The sequence below is a fragment of the Eschrichtius robustus genome, chromosome 1 (assembly GCF_028021215.1).
Source record: "Eschrichtius robustus isolate mEscRob2 chromosome 1, mEscRob2.pri, whole genome shotgun sequence".
Taxonomy (NCBI): Eukaryota; Metazoa; Chordata; class Mammalia; order Artiodactyla; family Eschrichtiidae; genus Eschrichtius; species Eschrichtius robustus.
This window is the reverse complement of record NC_090824.1, coordinates 163,092,309-163,109,142: the sequence shown is the minus strand read 5'-3', so window position 1 is coordinate 163,109,142 and position 16,834 is coordinate 163,092,309. Positions and strand designations below refer to the sequence as shown.

The 16,834-nt window shown below is 59.0% G+C and overlaps 1 protein-coding gene across 8 annotated transcripts; it reads left to right on the top strand.

Annotated features, from left to right (window-relative positions):
• Nucleotides 1–3,571: 3,571 nt before the first annotated feature.
• On the top strand, nt 3,572–16,561 carry FURIN (furin, paired basic amino acid cleaving enzyme). Of its 8 annotated transcripts, none has more exons than XM_068558146.1 (17): nt 4,324–4,456; nt 6,487–6,609; nt 8,722–9,061; nt 9,441–9,539; nt 9,653–9,748; nt 10,070–10,198; nt 10,309–10,385; nt 10,682–10,770; nt 11,300–11,472; nt 11,918–12,130; nt 12,599–12,699; nt 12,821–12,924; nt 13,001–13,118; nt 13,230–13,409; nt 13,813–13,937; nt 14,035–14,145; nt 14,400–16,561. In XM_068558146.1, the coding sequence occupies exons 3-17, from the start codon at nt 8,885–8,887 to the stop codon at nt 14,993–14,995; spliced, it is 2,388 nt and encodes a 795-aa protein (XP_068414247.1). In that variant the 5' UTR covers nt 4,324–4,456; nt 6,487–6,609; nt 8,722–8,884; the 3' UTR covers nt 14,996–16,561. The 8 variants fall into 8 exon arrangements, with proteins under 8 accessions (XP_068414255.1, XP_068414247.1, XP_068414238.1 ...); XM_068558137.1 differs by having other exon boundaries at nt 6,487–6,655; XM_068558154.1 differs by lacking the exons at nt 4,324–4,456; nt 6,487–6,609 and adding an exon at nt 3,572–3,640.
• The last annotated feature ends 273 nt before the right edge of the window (nt 16,562–16,834 follow it).

Sequence of the window (16,834 nt, the reverse complement as noted above, 5' to 3'; positions counted from 1 at the left end):
CCAGGGATGTTGCTAAACATCCTACCATGCAAGGGACAGTTCCCAGAACAAGAATAACCTGGCCCAAGATGTCAATAGCGTGAGGTTGCAAAACCCTGTTCCAGTAACAAAACTGATAGGAAAATTCAACAAGAAGTCGTTAACTGACTGTTTTACTTTTTTGTATCAAGAGGGAGAAGGAAGGGCAGAGCTTGTTGGAACTGCAAGGCCAGAAGGGAGGGTGAAGCTTCAGGAAGATACTGTCATGTCTCAGGTACCTCCTAAGTCTCCCAGAGGTGGTCGCTGGCTTCCTGAGGACAAGTTCTAAGGGACTCAGCTTGAGCTCCCAGGGCCCGGCATTCAGCAGGTGCTCAATGAATGTCTGCCAGACTAGAGTGCACACAAAGCACCTATTCGGTGCCCAATTGTGGGTAGCACTGCCTGGGCACTGAAGGCAAGGCAAAAGACACAGAGCCAGCAGAAGGGAACCAGCCATTAAGCCGACCAGTGACTTGGGGAGGCAGCAGAGCCAGCAGGTTAAAGGTAAGTGCGGAGCTAGCCCAGTAATTGGGAACATGAGAAGGGCTGACAGTGCTGCAATCCTGTCCCAGCGTGACCAGATACATCACCACCACATCACTTCTAGCTCCTCCCCCCACCCACACAGACACCCTGTTTGCCTGTCCTATAAAGGAGGTTTTCCCAAAGTGGTTTAGCCAGAACTGGAAGGGCCCTGCCCAGTGATGGGATAGGAGGAGGCTGACTGTTGCCCCAGCAGCGTTCAGGAGGGACCCCAGGTGTTCTGGAGCTAGATGGTGAAGGATGGGCATGCTTTATTCAGTTTTGCATGACTTAAAATTTTAATTATCTTATTCTAAAAATTATTGTAGAAATTCCTGAAAATGCAGGTAAGCAAAAAGAAGACAACAAAAAGCTCTCAAATCCCCACCTTTTTAGAGAAAATACCAATTAAATTTTGTTGTCTGCTCTTCTATGCATGTGTGGATGTGGTGCAGACATTTTGATTAAAACCAGGTGTCGGGGGACTTCCCTGGCGGTCCAGTGGTTAAGACTCCGTGCTTCCACTGCAGGGGTCGTGGGTTCGATCCCTGGTCAGGAACTAAGATCCTGCATGCCGAGTGGTGCAGCCAAAAAAAAAAAAAAAGAGAAGAGAAAAGAAAAAGCCCAGGTGTGGGTGCTGCTGCGAAGGCTTTGTTTGAGGTGCCTGAGAGTGGGGCAGAGATTTTGAGAGAAAGGGACCCCCGGAGCACTCCAAGGGGACAGTGGGAGTGCCTGAGGTAAGGGTGACTGGGTGGATTTTACCATAGGACAACGGTTGCTCTTGGGAGTCTCCCAGGTTAGCCCCAAATCCAAGGATAAAGAGAGGCCTGGCTGGCTGGACGGCTCCTCCGGCCCCCTGCTGGGAAGGTGGGAACTGGTCACAGCCCCTTCCTCCCTCAGCCCTTACCCATCAGGCCCTGCTCCACCCCATAGGTCGCCCCCCACCCTGTTGCCAGACTTCTGTCACGTGGTGCCCCCTGTCCTATTAACTGCTGTGTAAAATGGATAACTGTGATCCAGAGGCCCCTGGGCTCTTAGGGCCCCAGGTCAGTGGACCTGGGCTCTGCAGGCAGTTGAGCTCCTTCTGGCTTTTAAGGCCTCAGACAAATTGTTGGGAGTGATAAAGAGAACAAAACCTGCCCACAGGACTTGTTCCAGGAGAAAAAGAATTTGGCTAGCAGTCACCAGCTGTGGCAAGCTGGGATTCTCTCCAGAGGGCTTTTCGCAAGGAGGTGTCTTCCACATTCTTTTTTTCTTTTGTTTTTTGGGGTTGTTTTTGGCCACGCTGCATGGCATAAGGGATCTTAGCTCCCTGACCAGGGATTGAACCCTTGCCCCCTGCAGTGGAAGCACAGAGTCTTAACCACTGGACCACCTGGGAATTCCCTCCACATTCTTTTAAACAACCAAATCGTTGTAAAATACAGTTGTATGTGAAACCCTAAAATAGGAGCAAGACTAAGGTGGAGATCCTCCGGGGCAGGGGCTTACTCTCTCGGTCCTCTCCTCTCTCCTTCCCTCAGTGATGCACTTCTGAGCAACAGTTGAAAGAATTCTCCTTATGCCAAAGGCAGGATTGGAGGGGCCGGCTGTCGGGAGAAACTGGGAAGCTCCAGTGCCTCTGCTGGGTGGCAGCCGCCTGAAACAGGGCTAGCCCCTCCTCCTCCTCAGACCCACTTCGGCTCCCCTGGGGCCGGCCTCCAGGATGGGTGGGGCACCTAGAGGCAGACAGGATTGCTTTCTTTCCGGGTTTACCTTTCTTGTAAGTCAGAGGACAAGGGGGAAGGGCACTGGGGGACTCTGAGGCTAGATGGGACCAGCCCTGTCCCCATTTCCCCTCAATAGGGATCTCTTGCTCACAGACTTAGGAAGAACCGTGACTCACTTCCTGCCTAGGTCTGACTGAAGAAGTATTGTTTTCCCAACTGTGGCTGGTGCTGCTAGTTGGGGCCACCCCAGGGTGGCCCCTAGGAGTCTTTGCTCCCTGTGGGGGGCAGTTCCCATTCCAAGAGGGGGCCAACTGGACTTATCTCCCGGCTCAACTTTTAGGACTGCACATTCTTCCCTGAGTTTCCGGTTTTTGCACTGTTTGTACAGGTGCCCAAACAGTACCTTATCCCACTAGTTGAATATTATCTCCATTTTACAGAGGGGTAAATTGAGGCTCTGAGAATTAAGTAACTTGTCTAAGGTGGCATAGTGTAAATTAGTACTGCAGGGTTTCAAATGCAGGTTTGCTGGTTGACTTGTCACCTAGTGAGTTACTTTACGAATGTTACTTAACTTCTCTGGGCCTCAGTTTCCTCCTCTGTAGATAGTGATACATGAAAGATCCCTAAAGGAAAATTGTATCCATCTTACAGGGTTTGTGGTAAGGATGAAATAATTTAACACACGGAAAGAGCTGAGAACTACTCCTGGCTCAGAGAACATGCTCTGCAGTGTTCGGTGCTCGTTTTTGTCATTATCCCCAAACCGGTGTTGAAGAGATCACAGGATAATATTGTTCTGCCAGGTTATCTCAAAGCGAGCAGGAAAGGATGGGCAGAGACTGCTCTGCGACCTTGGAATAACCCAGCCTGGGGAGCTTTTGGCCACATTTCCCCTCTTTTCTCTCTCAGCTCAAGCAGTGGTGGCCTCGGCCAAGTAGCACAGACGTTTTCTAGGGCAGGGACCCAGGGAGGGAGAGGAGCCGGCTGGTATATTGCAAGTAGCTCAGATTCAGGCTCTGCCAAAGCCCTAGATCTCTTCCAGGCTCTGAGGCCTGCTAGTTGTGGTATCTTGGGCAAATTATTTAAACCTTGTGCGCCTCAGTTTCCTTATCTGTAAAATGGGATTAATAATGTCAGCCTGAAAGGATTATGTAGATTAAATAATGTACATGAGAAGGAGATAATATAAAGTGATTGGCCTGGTGCCTCGCAGGCGGTTGGAGTTAAAAAAAAAAAAAGTTTTAAAAAAATTAAAAGGGGATGGGCTACTTGTTTTGCTTATCCACCTGTCTATATAAATGCAAATAAAATCGTGAGTCCTCTAACTGCAGGCCACGAGGAGGTTTGCCCAGGCGCGGTGAAGCCCGACCTCAGATGGGGTACCCCAGGTGCGTCATCCCAGGGCACTTAACTCGGTCGTGCCCAAACTCGTGGCTTAGGAGTGGGGAAGTGGGGGGAGAAGAAGGCCAGCTGCCCCAGAATCCGGCCGAGACTGGGCTCGGAGTGACGCCTCGAGCCCTTCCCAACCCCTGCCGGGGGTTCCGAGTTCGGGTCTCCTCGGCCGCCGGCCCGGGGAGCTCGCGGCGCGAAGAGCCGAGCCCGGGGCGGGGGTGCGGGCAGTGGGGCCTGGGCGACGCGCCGGGCGGCCGCGAGGGCTTTGAGATCACTGGCCCCACTTCCTACCTGCCCCGACCGTGAGCCGGAGGCAGCGGGCGCCCCGCAAGGCCGGAGCTCGAGGGCTGCGGCTCTCCCGCTCCGAACGCGGGCCCGGGGCCGGGCGGCATGGGCGGCATGGGCGGCGCGGCGGGCCAGGGCGGCGGGACCGCTGCGGCGGCTGCTGGGGAGCGCGGAGGTGGCGCCGCGAGGGGGAGGGGGCGCGGCGGCGGAGGAGGAGGAGCCCCGGCCGCCGCAGCCGCTGACAGCGGCCCGAGTAAACAAGCCGCGCCGCCGCCGCGGCCCGGCCGCTGCCCCCGCCCGCGCCGGAGCTGGAGCCGGAGCCGAGGCCGAGGCCGAGCCCTGCCCTGGTCGCCGGCCCGGCCGAGGCCGCGCCGCCGCTCCTCCCCGCCTCCGCGCGGTGACGCTGCTGCCGGGCGCGGGGACCGCGTCGAGCCCAGGCCCCGCCGCCGGGCTCTCCGCTCGGCCGAGGGGCGCCCGAGCCGCCGCGGCGCTCGCCTGGAAAAGTTTCCCCGCCCGCGCTCCCTAGGGTAAGCGGCGAGGGCGCGGGGCCCGGTGGAGGCAGCGCGCCGGGAGCCGGGCCCGAGGAGAGCCGGTCGGACTGGGCCGCTCTGCCGGAGGAGCGGGCTCCGCGGCCCGGGCGCCCAGGCGGGGGAGGGTCGGGGTCGCTGGCGCGGAGGCAGCCCGGGCCCGGCTGCCCGCCCGGCTTTCGAAACTGGCCCCCGGGCCGGCCCCGAGGGTGAAGCCGTGGGGAGCAGGAAGGGCGCCCCGCAGCCCACCTGAGAGCGTCGGGCCCGGCTCGGCTCCCAGCCCTTGTAGGTGCCGGTACTTTTCCGCTTGGGGCCGGGGCGAGCCCTCTGACCTCAGGAAGCGCCAGCGGGGCCCCCGCTGTGGGCGGGATGGCGAGAGAATTCCAGAGGCGCCGGGTGCTCCCGCCTCCCCGCAGTCCTTCGGGGGCCGCCGCCGGCTCGCCCACTCCGCGGCTGGGGAGGGCCTGCGCTCCCGCCGGGGGAGGGGAGGAGCGGCTGTTCGCGAGGCGGAGGGGATTATTCACGGCCCGGGCCTCGTCCCCGCCCGCACACCTGAGCGGCGAGACACTCAGGTGCGGGATCCGCGGGCGCTGGGAGGCTGGCTCAGGTAGGTTCCGGGGCTGCCTCCCGCGGAGGCCTGGCCGAGACCCTTGCTGCCCCCGTGGGGTGGCTGGACTGAGGGGCGGCCTGCTTGCCAGACAGGTCTTACAGCAGTCACTTGTCAGGTCAGTACCTGCTTTCCCCGCCATCCCCTAGCCCTTTGCCCCTGGGGGTGCAGACCCTCCTCCACCGGAGGGTGTCAGAATTCTTTCTGACTTGGGAAGTGGGAGGGGAACCCAGGTGATGTGGCCTAGTGAGGGCTGGGCAGCTGCTGGCCAGGTGTGGGCACAGCATAGGAGAGTAGCCAAGCGTGACCCGTTTCAACCAGAGTGGCCCAAGTTTTACAATTTCCTATACTGGGCTTCCACATAAGATTTGATTGTTTAAAGATTCTGTGGCTTTAAAAAAAAGTTTGAAAACCTCTGGTCTAGCAGTTTTTACCATCTAGGAAACTGAGGCCCAGAGAGGGGAAGTGACTTAAGATCACATAGCAAATGAGTTGAGTAAAGATTGGAATTCAGAATTTCAGCACAGCCTTCAGTGCCTGTTACAGGACCTGGCTTGGTGTTTCTTTGCTGGAAAGAGAGACGGGACCAGGTTTCCCAGGCAGCCCTGTCCACGCCAGACCCCCAGTGCCTGGGAAACAGCAGCTGGACCTGGGGTAGGTTCAGTTTGGGTGCCTCAGAGTGGGTGTCTGTGTCAGGAGGTTCCTGGGACTGGAGAAAAGGGCTTTGGCCTAGAACACAACCACGAAGAGCACCCACAGGTCTCTCTGTGGCCACAGCCTGGAGCTGACTCCCATGGGAGAGGGCTTCACAGGAGGCTGGAAATACAGCAAGCCTCCGGGTTTGAGCCGAACTGGGACTCAGAGGGTGAGTCAGAGTCTGGGATGGGGGTGGGGAGAAGCCCATTCATTCATTGTTCTCAGCGCCTGCTCTTTTGGGAGGGGGTCCTCCCTCCCTCCCTCCCTCCCTTCCTCCCTCCCTCCCTCCCTCCAGGATGCTGAGGCAGGGCTGTCTGGAGGCTTCAGGCTCTGTGGAAGCCATATCTACGGCTCACCATGGCTGGGGATGCTGAGCAGACAAAGGCTGGTCCTTTCTTGGGGGATTGTTTGGTTGTGCCTGAAGCCCGCTTTCTTTTTGGGTGCTGCAAGGTAATTAAGTAGTTAATCACCTTTACCACCAAGCAGCTGCAGCTCCATCCACAATGTCCCAGAACTTGGGCTGGACGCAGATGAACCCAGTCTTGATTTGGGAGTTCCAGTACGGCTCACAGCACTGTGGTCAGGAGATGGCCTTTCTTGACATCTGGAACCAAGAGGCCGCTCTTGTGGCAAGAAGGGGAGAAGAGGGCTTGTTTCTATCTGGCTCTGCCCCTAGGGCTCCATATCCTCTGTTAAATGAGGGGCTTGGATTTCCTTCACCCCCTAGGGCTGGATGTCTGGCTGCCCAGCCATTGCTCAGACCAGCTTTCCGGAACTTGGTCACCCAAGGCATCATGGGGCTGTGGCTTCCAGGCCTGTCCGGGAACCCTATGGACTCTGCCCATCCAGGGTGAGGAGGAGCTGCATTGTGGATGCCTCCTGCCATCAGCTGTCAGGTTATTTTGGTGTAAACTGAAAATACTCCATCCAGGAATTGTGTGTTGAGTCTCTCCAGCCTGCAGGGTGGGACTGCAGCAGGAGCAGGCAGGGAGGCTGACTGTGGCTGAGGGCAGTCTCTGGAAAAGGAGTGTTCCCAGTGGTGAGCCCGCCTGTCCAGCTCTCCGGGGCCCGGGTGAGATGGGGAGCTTCATTTTGCCGTCCAGCAGAGTGGCCTCCTTTGGGGCTGGGCCCTGGGAGTGGTGGGGGCATCCGGGGCCGTGTGGGCAGGCGCTGTGCTCAACAAGCTTGGCACTGAGGCGGGACACCTCCGGCAGCCCCACCGGGACCTCCCCCAGCTTCTCCCCACCCCAGGGGCTTGGCTTCTGGCTAGCCAGGGGCCCTATGTGGGGACAGTTATGTGGCCCCAGGCAGAGAGGTCCTGCTGTCTGTTTGCTGAAGGAGGAAAAACAACACTCGGACTATTGATTCAGCTTCACCTTGGCGCTCCTGGCTCAGCAGCCAGTGTTTGCCCTGGCTGCCCGGGCTCAGATTACGCAAGGCTGGTGGGTGTGGAGCGACCGAGGGGGCTGCTGGAGGCCTGCAGGCCAGGGCTGGGTGGCCCCAGCGTTTCCCAGGAAACTGTGTAAAAAAAGAGCCTGAGCCCCTGACTTTGCTGATGGTCTGGGCCGAAGAGGGAGGGTGACGCCACTGCGATCCCGCCTCCCCGTGCTCAGCCCCCAAAGCCCCCATCCCACCTTAGGTTACCCACTCTTTCTTGCCAGGGGCTGTGGGTCTTTGCAGGTAACTCCCTATGGCTGGGTCTGCTTTGCTGAACTAGGAAGCCCTAGTGAGCTGTGTAGACACCGCCCATTAAAAAACTTTAAAAAGCTAACATTTTATTCCTTTATAAACTATACCTGGGTAATTTGGAAAATATACATGACACAAAAGAAAATAACAATTACTCATAATTCTCACCACCTTGAGAGAACCATTGTTAGCATGTGTCCTTCCAGATTATGTTTTGTGGTTTTATATAAGTATACATGTATAAATAGTTTTTTAAAAACAAAACGGGATTATAGGTACCTACTGCTTTATAACCCACCTTTTTAAAAAATAATTAATTAATTAATTTTTGTCTGTGTTGGGTCTTCGTTGCTGTGCGCAGGCTTTCTCTAGTTGTGGCGAGCGGGGGTTACTCTTCGTTGTGGTGCGAGGGCTTCTCATTACAGTGGCTTCTCTTGTTGTGGAGCCCGGGCTCTAGGAGTGCAAGCTTCAGTAGTTGTGGCACGAGGGCTCAGTACTTGTGGCCCACGGGCTTAGTTGCTCCACGGCATGTAGGATCTTACCTGACCAGGGCTCGAACCCCTGTCCCCTGCAGTGGCAGGTGGGTTCTTAACCACTGCGCCACCAGGGAAGTCCCTATAACCCACCTTTTTTTTCTTTTTAAATTAATTAATTAATTAATTTATATTTGGCTGCATTGGGTCTTTGTTGCTGCGCATGGGCTTTCTCTAGTTGTGGCGAGCAGGGGCTGCTCTTCGTTGCGGTGTGCGGGATTCTCATTGCAGTGGCTTCTCTTGTTGCAGAGCACGGGCTCTAGGTGCATGGGCTGCAGTAGTTGTGACACGCGGGCTCAGTAGTTGTGGTTCGCGGGCTCTAGAGCGCAGGCTCAGTAGTTGTGGCGCACGGGCTTAGTTGCTCTACGGCATGTGGGATCTTCCCGGACCAGGGCTCGAACCCGTGTCCCCTGCATTGGCAGGAGGATTCTTAACCACTGCGCCACCAGGGAAGTCCCTAACCCACCTTTTTGACTTCAATTCTGGCAAGCGTTTATTCAGTTGTTGCTTCTAATTTTGAGCGACTCAAGCCTTGGTCCTCTTCATCCCACTTCCGTATTCTTGCGTGTGGAGGCGGTCCTTCTGTCCATCTATCCGGCTCACCTTGGGGGGCTGGATTTTCACCCCTCCCCCCCAGAGCCCCTTTCAGGCCTGGAGTGAGCCGTGGGGTGGGAAGGCAGCTTTAGTGCGTGGCTGGGGAGCTACTGACCCTCCCTCTTCTCCTCCCTTGTTCCTCTCAGAGCCGGCAGCCCTCATCCTCCACGTGCAGTCCTGCCCGTCTCGGTCCCATGCCCCCGCCAGTCAGCCCCGGGCCACAGTCAGTGAGCAGGCACGCGGGAGCCGAGGCCCTGTGACCAGGCCAAGGAGACGGGGGCTCCGGGGTCCCGGCCACCTGTCCCCCCCATGGAGCTGAGGCCCTGGTTGCTATGGGTGGTAGCAGCAGCAGGAGCCTTGGTCCTGCTGGCGGCCGATGTCCGTGGCCAGAAGGTCTTCACCAACACCTGGGCCGTGTGCATTCCTGGAGGCCCAGCCGTGGCTGACAGTGTGGCACGCAAGCATGGCTTCCTCAACCTGGGCCAGGTAGGTGTTCTTCCCTCCTGCTGGCCGAGGCATAGGACATCGCCAGGGGGTGGGGCCAGTGAGGGCAGGGGTTCTGGCACCCAGAGCAGGAACTCTGGGGCTTGTCTTCTCAGGGGCATCTGGGTAGTAGGCATGTTACGGGTGGCTCGTCCTGCCCTTGGACTTCTAGCCTAGGTTGCTCAGTGGACCGGTGTATCCCAGGGGGGTGAGTCCCCCTCAGCCCGCTGCACCTCCTTGTGGGGTCCTGGGCGGGGAGCAGATGCCCACCACCCCCTGCTGTGGTGAGCCTCCCCTTGCAGCCGGTTGTCCACCCCCATCCCCCGCCTCCATGAGGACTGGCAGATGGAAAGCCCAGCTCAGTCTCCCTGCTCTGTTGTAGATCTTCGGCGACTATTACCACTTCTGGCATCGAGCGGTGACAAAGCGGTCCCTGTCACCTCACCGCCCGCGGCACAGCCGGCTGCAGCGGGAACCTCAAGTGAGTGCGGCCCCAGCCCCTCCTGCTGCCACCCTTCCCTTTCAGTTCTCAGGAGGCCTTGCTCTCCCTCCCCACTCCTCCACCCACACCATCTCTCCCTCACTCCCTCACAGGTACAGTGGCTGGAGCAGCAGGTGGCAAAGCGACGGACCAAACGGGACGTGTACCAGGAGCCCACGGACCCCAAGTTTCCCCAGCAGTGGTACCTGGTACGTTGCCTCCTTGGCTGCATCCATCCATCCACTGAGGGGTCCCGTGAGTGGGTGAGGCCGACTTCGAGGCCTCCTGTCAGTCTTCCTCTGTCTGCTGAGTAATCTTACTCCAGCCCATCCTGCTGAGCCCTGGGGAGTGCCCTCCCAGAGTTCTTTATAATTCCATGAGCCCAGACAACCAGTGGTGGCATTTGAGGAGCAGGGGAGGGTGGAGAAGGAGCTTTTGGGGGTGGCAAAGGGATTCTCCAAGGTTCCCGTAACCTCACTCAGCAACCACATCTCGTAAGTGCTGGGTGACGGGGGTGGGTGTCTCTGCAGTCTGGTGTCACCCAGCGGGACCTGAACGTGAAGGAGGCCTGGGCCCAGGGCTACACGGGGCGTGGCATCGTGGTCTCCATTCTGGATGATGGCATCGAGAAGAACCACCCGGACTTGGCAGGCAATTATGTGAGGAGGTTGGGGAGGGAGGCAGCCATCCCTGGCAAGGGGAGTCTAGGGATGGTCCTGTTCTGCCGGTGTGTTCAGGCTGACCCTGATGATAGCCATGTCCTTTCCAGGATCCTGGGGCCAGCTTCGATGTCAATGACCAGGACCCTGACCCCCAGCCTCGGTACACGCAGATGAATGACAACAGGTAAGAATTGCAGGTCCCTGGCCTCTGCTTCCCTTCTGTCTTCCACTGAGGAAGCAGATGTGCCCTTCCCGAGAGGCTGAAGTCTTTTCCATAGTCCTGGTCTAGCTGGGGCTCTGAGGGAAGGTTCGGTCTGAGTGGAGGTGGCCATAGGCCAAGAGGAGCGGGGGGCGGGGTGTGGTCTGTGTACAGATGTGGGACAGCAAAGGTAGAGGGGCATGCATGTGGCCCTTCCTGCTCCTCAGGCTGCACCCACCATGCTCTGTCCACTGTTAATGCTGTGCTCTTGGCCCCGGCAGGCATGGCACACGGTGTGCAGGCGAGGTGGCTGCAGTGGCCAACAATGGTGTCTGTGGTGTAGGCGTGGCCTACAATGCCCGCATTGGAGGTGGGTGTGGGCCTTGGCTACCCGGTCTTTGGGAGGACCCTTCCAGTGGGATTCTTCTCTATTCACTTCCCATCTAGCCTGTGTCTGCCACTTTCCCGCTGTGGATCCTTTTGACCGCATGGCTCTTCTTTAGAGGGTTCTTAGTAACTCAAAAAGCTGAACCACCTGTGCTGGTGGCCCTGTGCTGTGGGGCAGAGGGAGTGTTTCTTAGCAGGAGTCTCCCTAAATCCTCACTGTCCACTCTGAGTCCTTACATGGCAGGCCTTGATCACCATGCCCCTTTGGGACCCCAGAAACTCATCCTAGTCCAGAATATGTGGTTGGGGCCCAGGGAGATCTCCCCTTTTCCCCTGCGTCTTGTCTTCGAAAGGCAGAGGCTGGCCAGTGAGTTAGGGGCTCAGGGTTTCCCAGCACCATCCTCTGCCCTCCCCTGCCCATCCTCTGGGTGCAAGGCTGGGTGTGCTCCAGGGAGAGCTCCTGGCGGCTGGACCCACGCAGCATCCCTCTCCCCGCCCCCCTCCATGGCCAGGGGTGCGCATGCTGGACGGTGAAGTGACAGATGCGGTAGAGGCACGCTCGCTGGGCCTGAATCCCAACCACATCCACATCTACAGCGCCAGTTGGGGCCCCGAGGACGACGGCAAGACCGTGGATGGGCCAGCCCGCCTTGCTGAGGAGGCCTTCTTCCGGGGGGTCAGCCAGGTGAGGTGGGGGTCCTGGCCCCGCCCTAGAAACCAGGCCCAGCCTCGGGGGGTAAACTAGGCGCTACCTTTTCCATACTTCTTTGTGTTTTTCTGTTCCTATTTATTTATTCTTGTGTTTAATTTTAATTTACACAAAGTTTGTTTATTAAATGTTATTAAAATGTTAAGGAACTGGAAGGACAGAAAAAAGAGAAAAGTAAATACTAATTACCCATAATTCCACCCTTTGGAATCACCACTCTGAGCATTTTGGTTGGTGGTCTGGGTCTCTCTTTTTTGTGCAAAAAAGGATGAGATCCACCAGGGGTCTCCCAGGGGAACAGGGGCTGGATAGAGAGTCCCCCGAGAAGGATGCTCCAGCCTTCCCAGTCTCGAGCAGCATCTTCCTGCCAGGCCTCCCCCAAGTCCTGTTCTCGAGTGACCCCAGCCCACTCTGTCCACAGGGCCGTGGGGGGCTGGGCTCCATCTTTGTCTGGGCCTCTGGGAACGGGGGCCGGGAACATGACAGCTGCAACTGCGACGGCTACACCAACAGCATCTACACGCTGTCCATCAGCAGCGCCACGCAGTCCGGCAACGTGCCCTGGTACAGTGAGGCCTGCTCGTCCACGCTGGCCACAACCTACAGCAGTGGAAACCAGAACGAGAAGCAGATCGTGAGTCCTGCCCCAGGTGGCGGCTGGGGAAACGGGGCTGCTTGCTGGCTCTGCGCGGGGCCCCCTTTCCAACCCCATCTGCCTTCCACCCGCACGTGGCTGGGTGGTGGTGGTGGCTAAGGCGTCATGGGATGGGGGCTAGGGAGCTCTCCAAGACTCTTGGGGACTCTGGAGCCATCGGTGAAGCCCCTGAGAAGACTCTCCCTGAAAACATGCGTTGCTCTTAATGATCGCCAACCTTTAGTTCAATCCTCTCATTCCTCGGGAAACTGAGGCCCGGAAAGGGCCAGGCATCGGCCTGTCCACAGCAAGTTAGCAAGGCAGCAGGTGGGACCAAGGTTTCTTGGCCCTGGCTCCCCACTCTTGCTTATGGTGCTCAGGGCCTGTGGGCAGAGGGAGGGCAGGCAGGTGGCCCCCCTCTGGTGCCCTCCCCCCATTACAGGCCCAACATCATTGTCCTCCTGGTAGGTGACCACTGATCTGCGGCAGAAGTGTACGGAGTCTCACACAGGCACCTCTGCCTCTGCCCCCTTGGCAGCGGGCATCATCGCTCTCACCCTGGAGGCCAAGTAAGTGGGTGGGGGCTGAGGCGCAACCCTGTCCCCACCAGCGCCCCCTGCAAGGCAGCCCTTGGTCTCCAGCTTCTCTCCGAAGAGACAGCCCCCAAGCCTCTCCGTCCTTCCTCTGCAGTAAGAACCTCACCTGGCGGGACATGCAGCACCTGGTGGTACAGACCTCAAAGCCAGCGCACCTCAATGCTAACGACTGGGCCACCAATGGTGTGGGCCGCAAAGGTGAGCACAGGGCTGGATTGGGGGTTGCGGGGGCCCTGTGTGCCTCCCAACTGACCCCGCCTTCCCTGCCCCACAGTGAGCCATTCGTATGGCTACGGGTTACTGGACGCAGGTGCCATGGTGGCTCTGGCCCAGAACTGGACGACGGTGACCCCCCAGCGGAAGTGCATCATCGACATCCTCACTGAGCCCAAGTGAGGGCTGGACCCTGGCTGGGAGGGGGCAGGTGGGACCTGAGGGGCGCAGGGGTGCCCGCTGGTCCCCCTGGGCCAGGCTGATAGACCATCACGGTGCTCTCCGTGCAGGGACATCGGGAAGCGGCTGGAGGTGCGGAAGACTGTGACCGCCTGCCTGGGGGAGCCCAGCCACATCACGCGGCTGGAACACACTCAGGCGCGGCTCACCCTGTCCTACAACCGCCGCGGTGACCTGGCCATCCACCTGGTCAGCCCCATGGGCACCCGCTCCACCCTGCTGGCCGCCAGGTGCTTGCCCTCTCCTCTGTCCAGCTTGTCCTGTCCCTCACATCCACATGCATTCATTCATTCACTCACACAGCCCTGAAGGGCACCAAATACTTTTCCACTGTTGGCATTTTGGGAAGGATGGTTTTTGTCCTATGGGACTGTCCCATGTTGCAGGAATCCCTGATTCTGCCTATTAAATGCCATGTCTGTGTGCCTTCCCATGCGTAGTACCCTTGCACATTTCCAGAATCTTCTGGTTGAGAACATTTGGCCTGCTGGGAGACACCCAGCAGGCATTTCCAGCCCAACGGGGTTATGCTGCACTGGGGGGAGGGTGTGTGGTCCATGTGCTGTGGGCTCGGTGTCCCCTGGCTGGGATCCCCCAGAGGCCTCAGGCAGCTACGTGCACCTTCCTCCCCAGGCCGCACGACTATTCTGCAGACGGGTTTAACGATTGGGCATTCATGACGACCCATTCCTGGGACGAGGACCCCTCTGGCGAGTGGGTCCTGGAGATTGAAAACACCAGCGAAGCAAACAACTATGGTATTGGGGGTGCTCGAGGGCTGGGGATGGAGGAGGAGCGCTGGCAGAGTCTGAGGTGCCGGGCGTGGCTTCTGACTTTTGCCTCCCCCCTCAATAGGGACACTGACCAAGTTCACCCTCGTGCTGTACGGCACGGCCCCCGAGGGGCTGCCCACACCTCCTGAGAGCATCGGCTGCAAGACCCTCACGTCCAGCCAGGCCTGTGTGGGTCAGTCGTGGGTGCTGCGAGGGCTTGGGAACCTGAGGCTGGGGACAGAGGGCGCCTGTCCTAAAGGAGGAAAAGGGGTGTGAAGGGACGCTGGGACCCCCAGGGTGACCACAGTCCTGGGGTGGGTGGGAGCTCCTGGGGACGGCGGTGACTGCCTGGGGCTGCAGGTCCACAGGCTGCCACTGTCGTGGGGCTCAGGGCCCAACAGCCATGGGCGGCTGGGCTGACGCTCACCTTCTGCCCCGTGCCGGCAGTGTGCGAGGAAGGCTTCTCCCTGCACGAGAAGAGCTGTGTCCAGCGCTGCCCTCCAGGCTTCGCTCCCCAAGTCCTCGACACGCACTACAGCACCGAGAACGACGTGGAGATCATCCGGGCCAGCGTCTGTGCCCCCTGCCACGCCTCGTGTGCCACGTGCCAGGGGCCAGCCCCCACAGACTGCCTCAGCTGCCCCAGCCACTCCTCCCTGGACCCTGTGGAGCAGACGTGCTCCCGGCAAAGCCAGAGCAGCCGTGAGTCTCCGCAGCCGCAGCAGCCACCTCGGCCGCCGCCCGCGGAGGTGGAGGCAGAGCCGCGGCTGCGGGAGGGGCTGCTGCCCTCGCACCTGCCCGAGGTGGTGGCCGGCCTCAGCTGCGCCTTCATCGTGCTGGTCTTCGTCACTGTCTTCCTGGTCCTGCAGCTGCGCTCGGGCTTCAGCTTCCGAGGGGTGAAGGTGTACACCATGGACCGTGGCCTCATCTCCTACAAGGGGCTGCCCCCCGAAGCCTGGCAGGAGGAGTGCCCGTCCGACTCAGAAGAGGACGAGGGCCGGGGCGAGAGGACCGCCTTTATCAAAGACCAGAGCGCCCTTTGACGAGCGCCTACTGCCCGCCCCTTCGAGCCCATCCCCTCCTGGGGCACTTTTTAATTCACCAAAGTATTTTTTTATCTTGGGACTGGGTTTGGACCCCAGCTGGGAGGCAAGAGAGGCAGAGACGGCTTCCCACCCTACCCTTGGGCCCCCCGGCTGCCTGAGGTGGGACCCCAGGACCAGCTGGGGAGCAGGGGAGGGCCTCTGCCCACCCCCAGCACGCCTGCGTGTGGAGAAAGGAGTGAAACCTTTAGGGCAGCTTTCCAAGTTCCAGGCCCCAGCCAGAGTTCCCTGCGGAGTGAAGAGGGGCAGCCCTTCCCTTACGGGATTCCTGACCCGGGCTGCAGCTCTCGCCCCTTCCCTGTTCCTCTCAAGCAATAATGGTCCCCATCCAGGCAGCAGGGAGGCTGGCCTAGGGGGTATTTGAAGGAGGAGGCCACCTCTCTAAGGGCTTTTGCATCCCTGACCCTGTCCCCCACCTCTGGTGAGCCTCGGGCGGAAGCAGTAAGCAAAGGAAGGGACCAAGGCAAGGCAGGCACTTCCAGGGTGCACATGTGTGTGCACACATGTGTTTGTCCCTTTGCCCACCTCCACTACAGCTGGCTGCCTGCTGAGCGAGGCTGGCCCGGCCCTGTGCTGGTGTGCTGACCACCCTCCCCTCTCTGGCACCCTCTCCTCCTGCCAGGGCCCAAGTCCCTGTTTTCTGAGCCCGGGGCTGCCTGGGCTGTTGGCACTCACAGTCCCGGAGCCCCTGGGTGGGTGGTGGGGAGGGACGGTGGCCCAGCCGGCCTCTCCCGCCTCCCACCCGATGCTGCTTTCCCCTGTGGGGATCTCAGGGGCTGTTTGAGGATATATTTTCACTTTGTGATTATTTCACTTTAGATGCTGATTTCTTTTTTTTTTTTGGTATTTTTAATGGGGGTAGCAGCTGGACCATCCACCTTCCCACACCCACTGTCCACCCTGCTGTTCCCCCCGGCTGCCCTGGCCCTGAGGTGTGGGGGTCTGCAGCGTGTTGCTGAGGAGTAGCTGAGCCCCAGGTCCTGAAGAGGCAGGCCAGGCCAGGCGGGCCCTAGGAAAGGAGGAGTACAGTAGAAGGGGCAGGCTGTCGTCCATTTCAGATGGGGCTCCTCGTGCCAAGGGCTCATGGGTCACTGGTTCTCCAAGTGCCAGGGGTGGGCAGGCAGTGGCACTGAGCCCCCCTCCAACACTGTGCCCTGGTGGAGAAAGCACTGACCTGTCCTGCCCCCAAGTCCCCCTCTTCTGACGTGCCTTTTGTACCCCTCCCATTAGGACAATCAGTCCCCTCCCGTTTGGGAGCCCCCTTTTCTTTCTCTCCCCTAGCCCCTCCTGGCACCCAGCCACCTGCCCAGGGGTGCCCCCACCTCTCCCATCCCCCCCCCACCCTTGTGGCCAGCCCAGCTGGTTTTGTAAGATACTGGGTTGGTGCACAGTGATTTTTTTTTTTTCTTGTAATTTAAACAGGCCCAGCATTGTTGGTTCTATTTAATGGACACGAGATAATGTTAGAGGTTTTAAAGTGATTAAACGTGCAGACTATGCAAACCAGGCCTCGTCTCCAGTGTGGTGATGTTCTTCTCAGGACCTGGGGCTGCGTCCAGGATGGGCTGCGGGTGAGGGCTGGGGCGAGTTACATGCCCACATGATGTCCTGCCTACCTGTAAGTGCCCAAAGTCCACTTCCCGTGGCGCTCAAAGCCTTCTTTAGGTGGGTGTGGAAGGGATAGCAGCTGGAGACAAGCCCCAGGGGTGGGACTAATGAGCCCCAGGGGTGGGACTAATGAGCCCCAGGGGTGGGACTAGCTGAGCACCTCCACCGCCA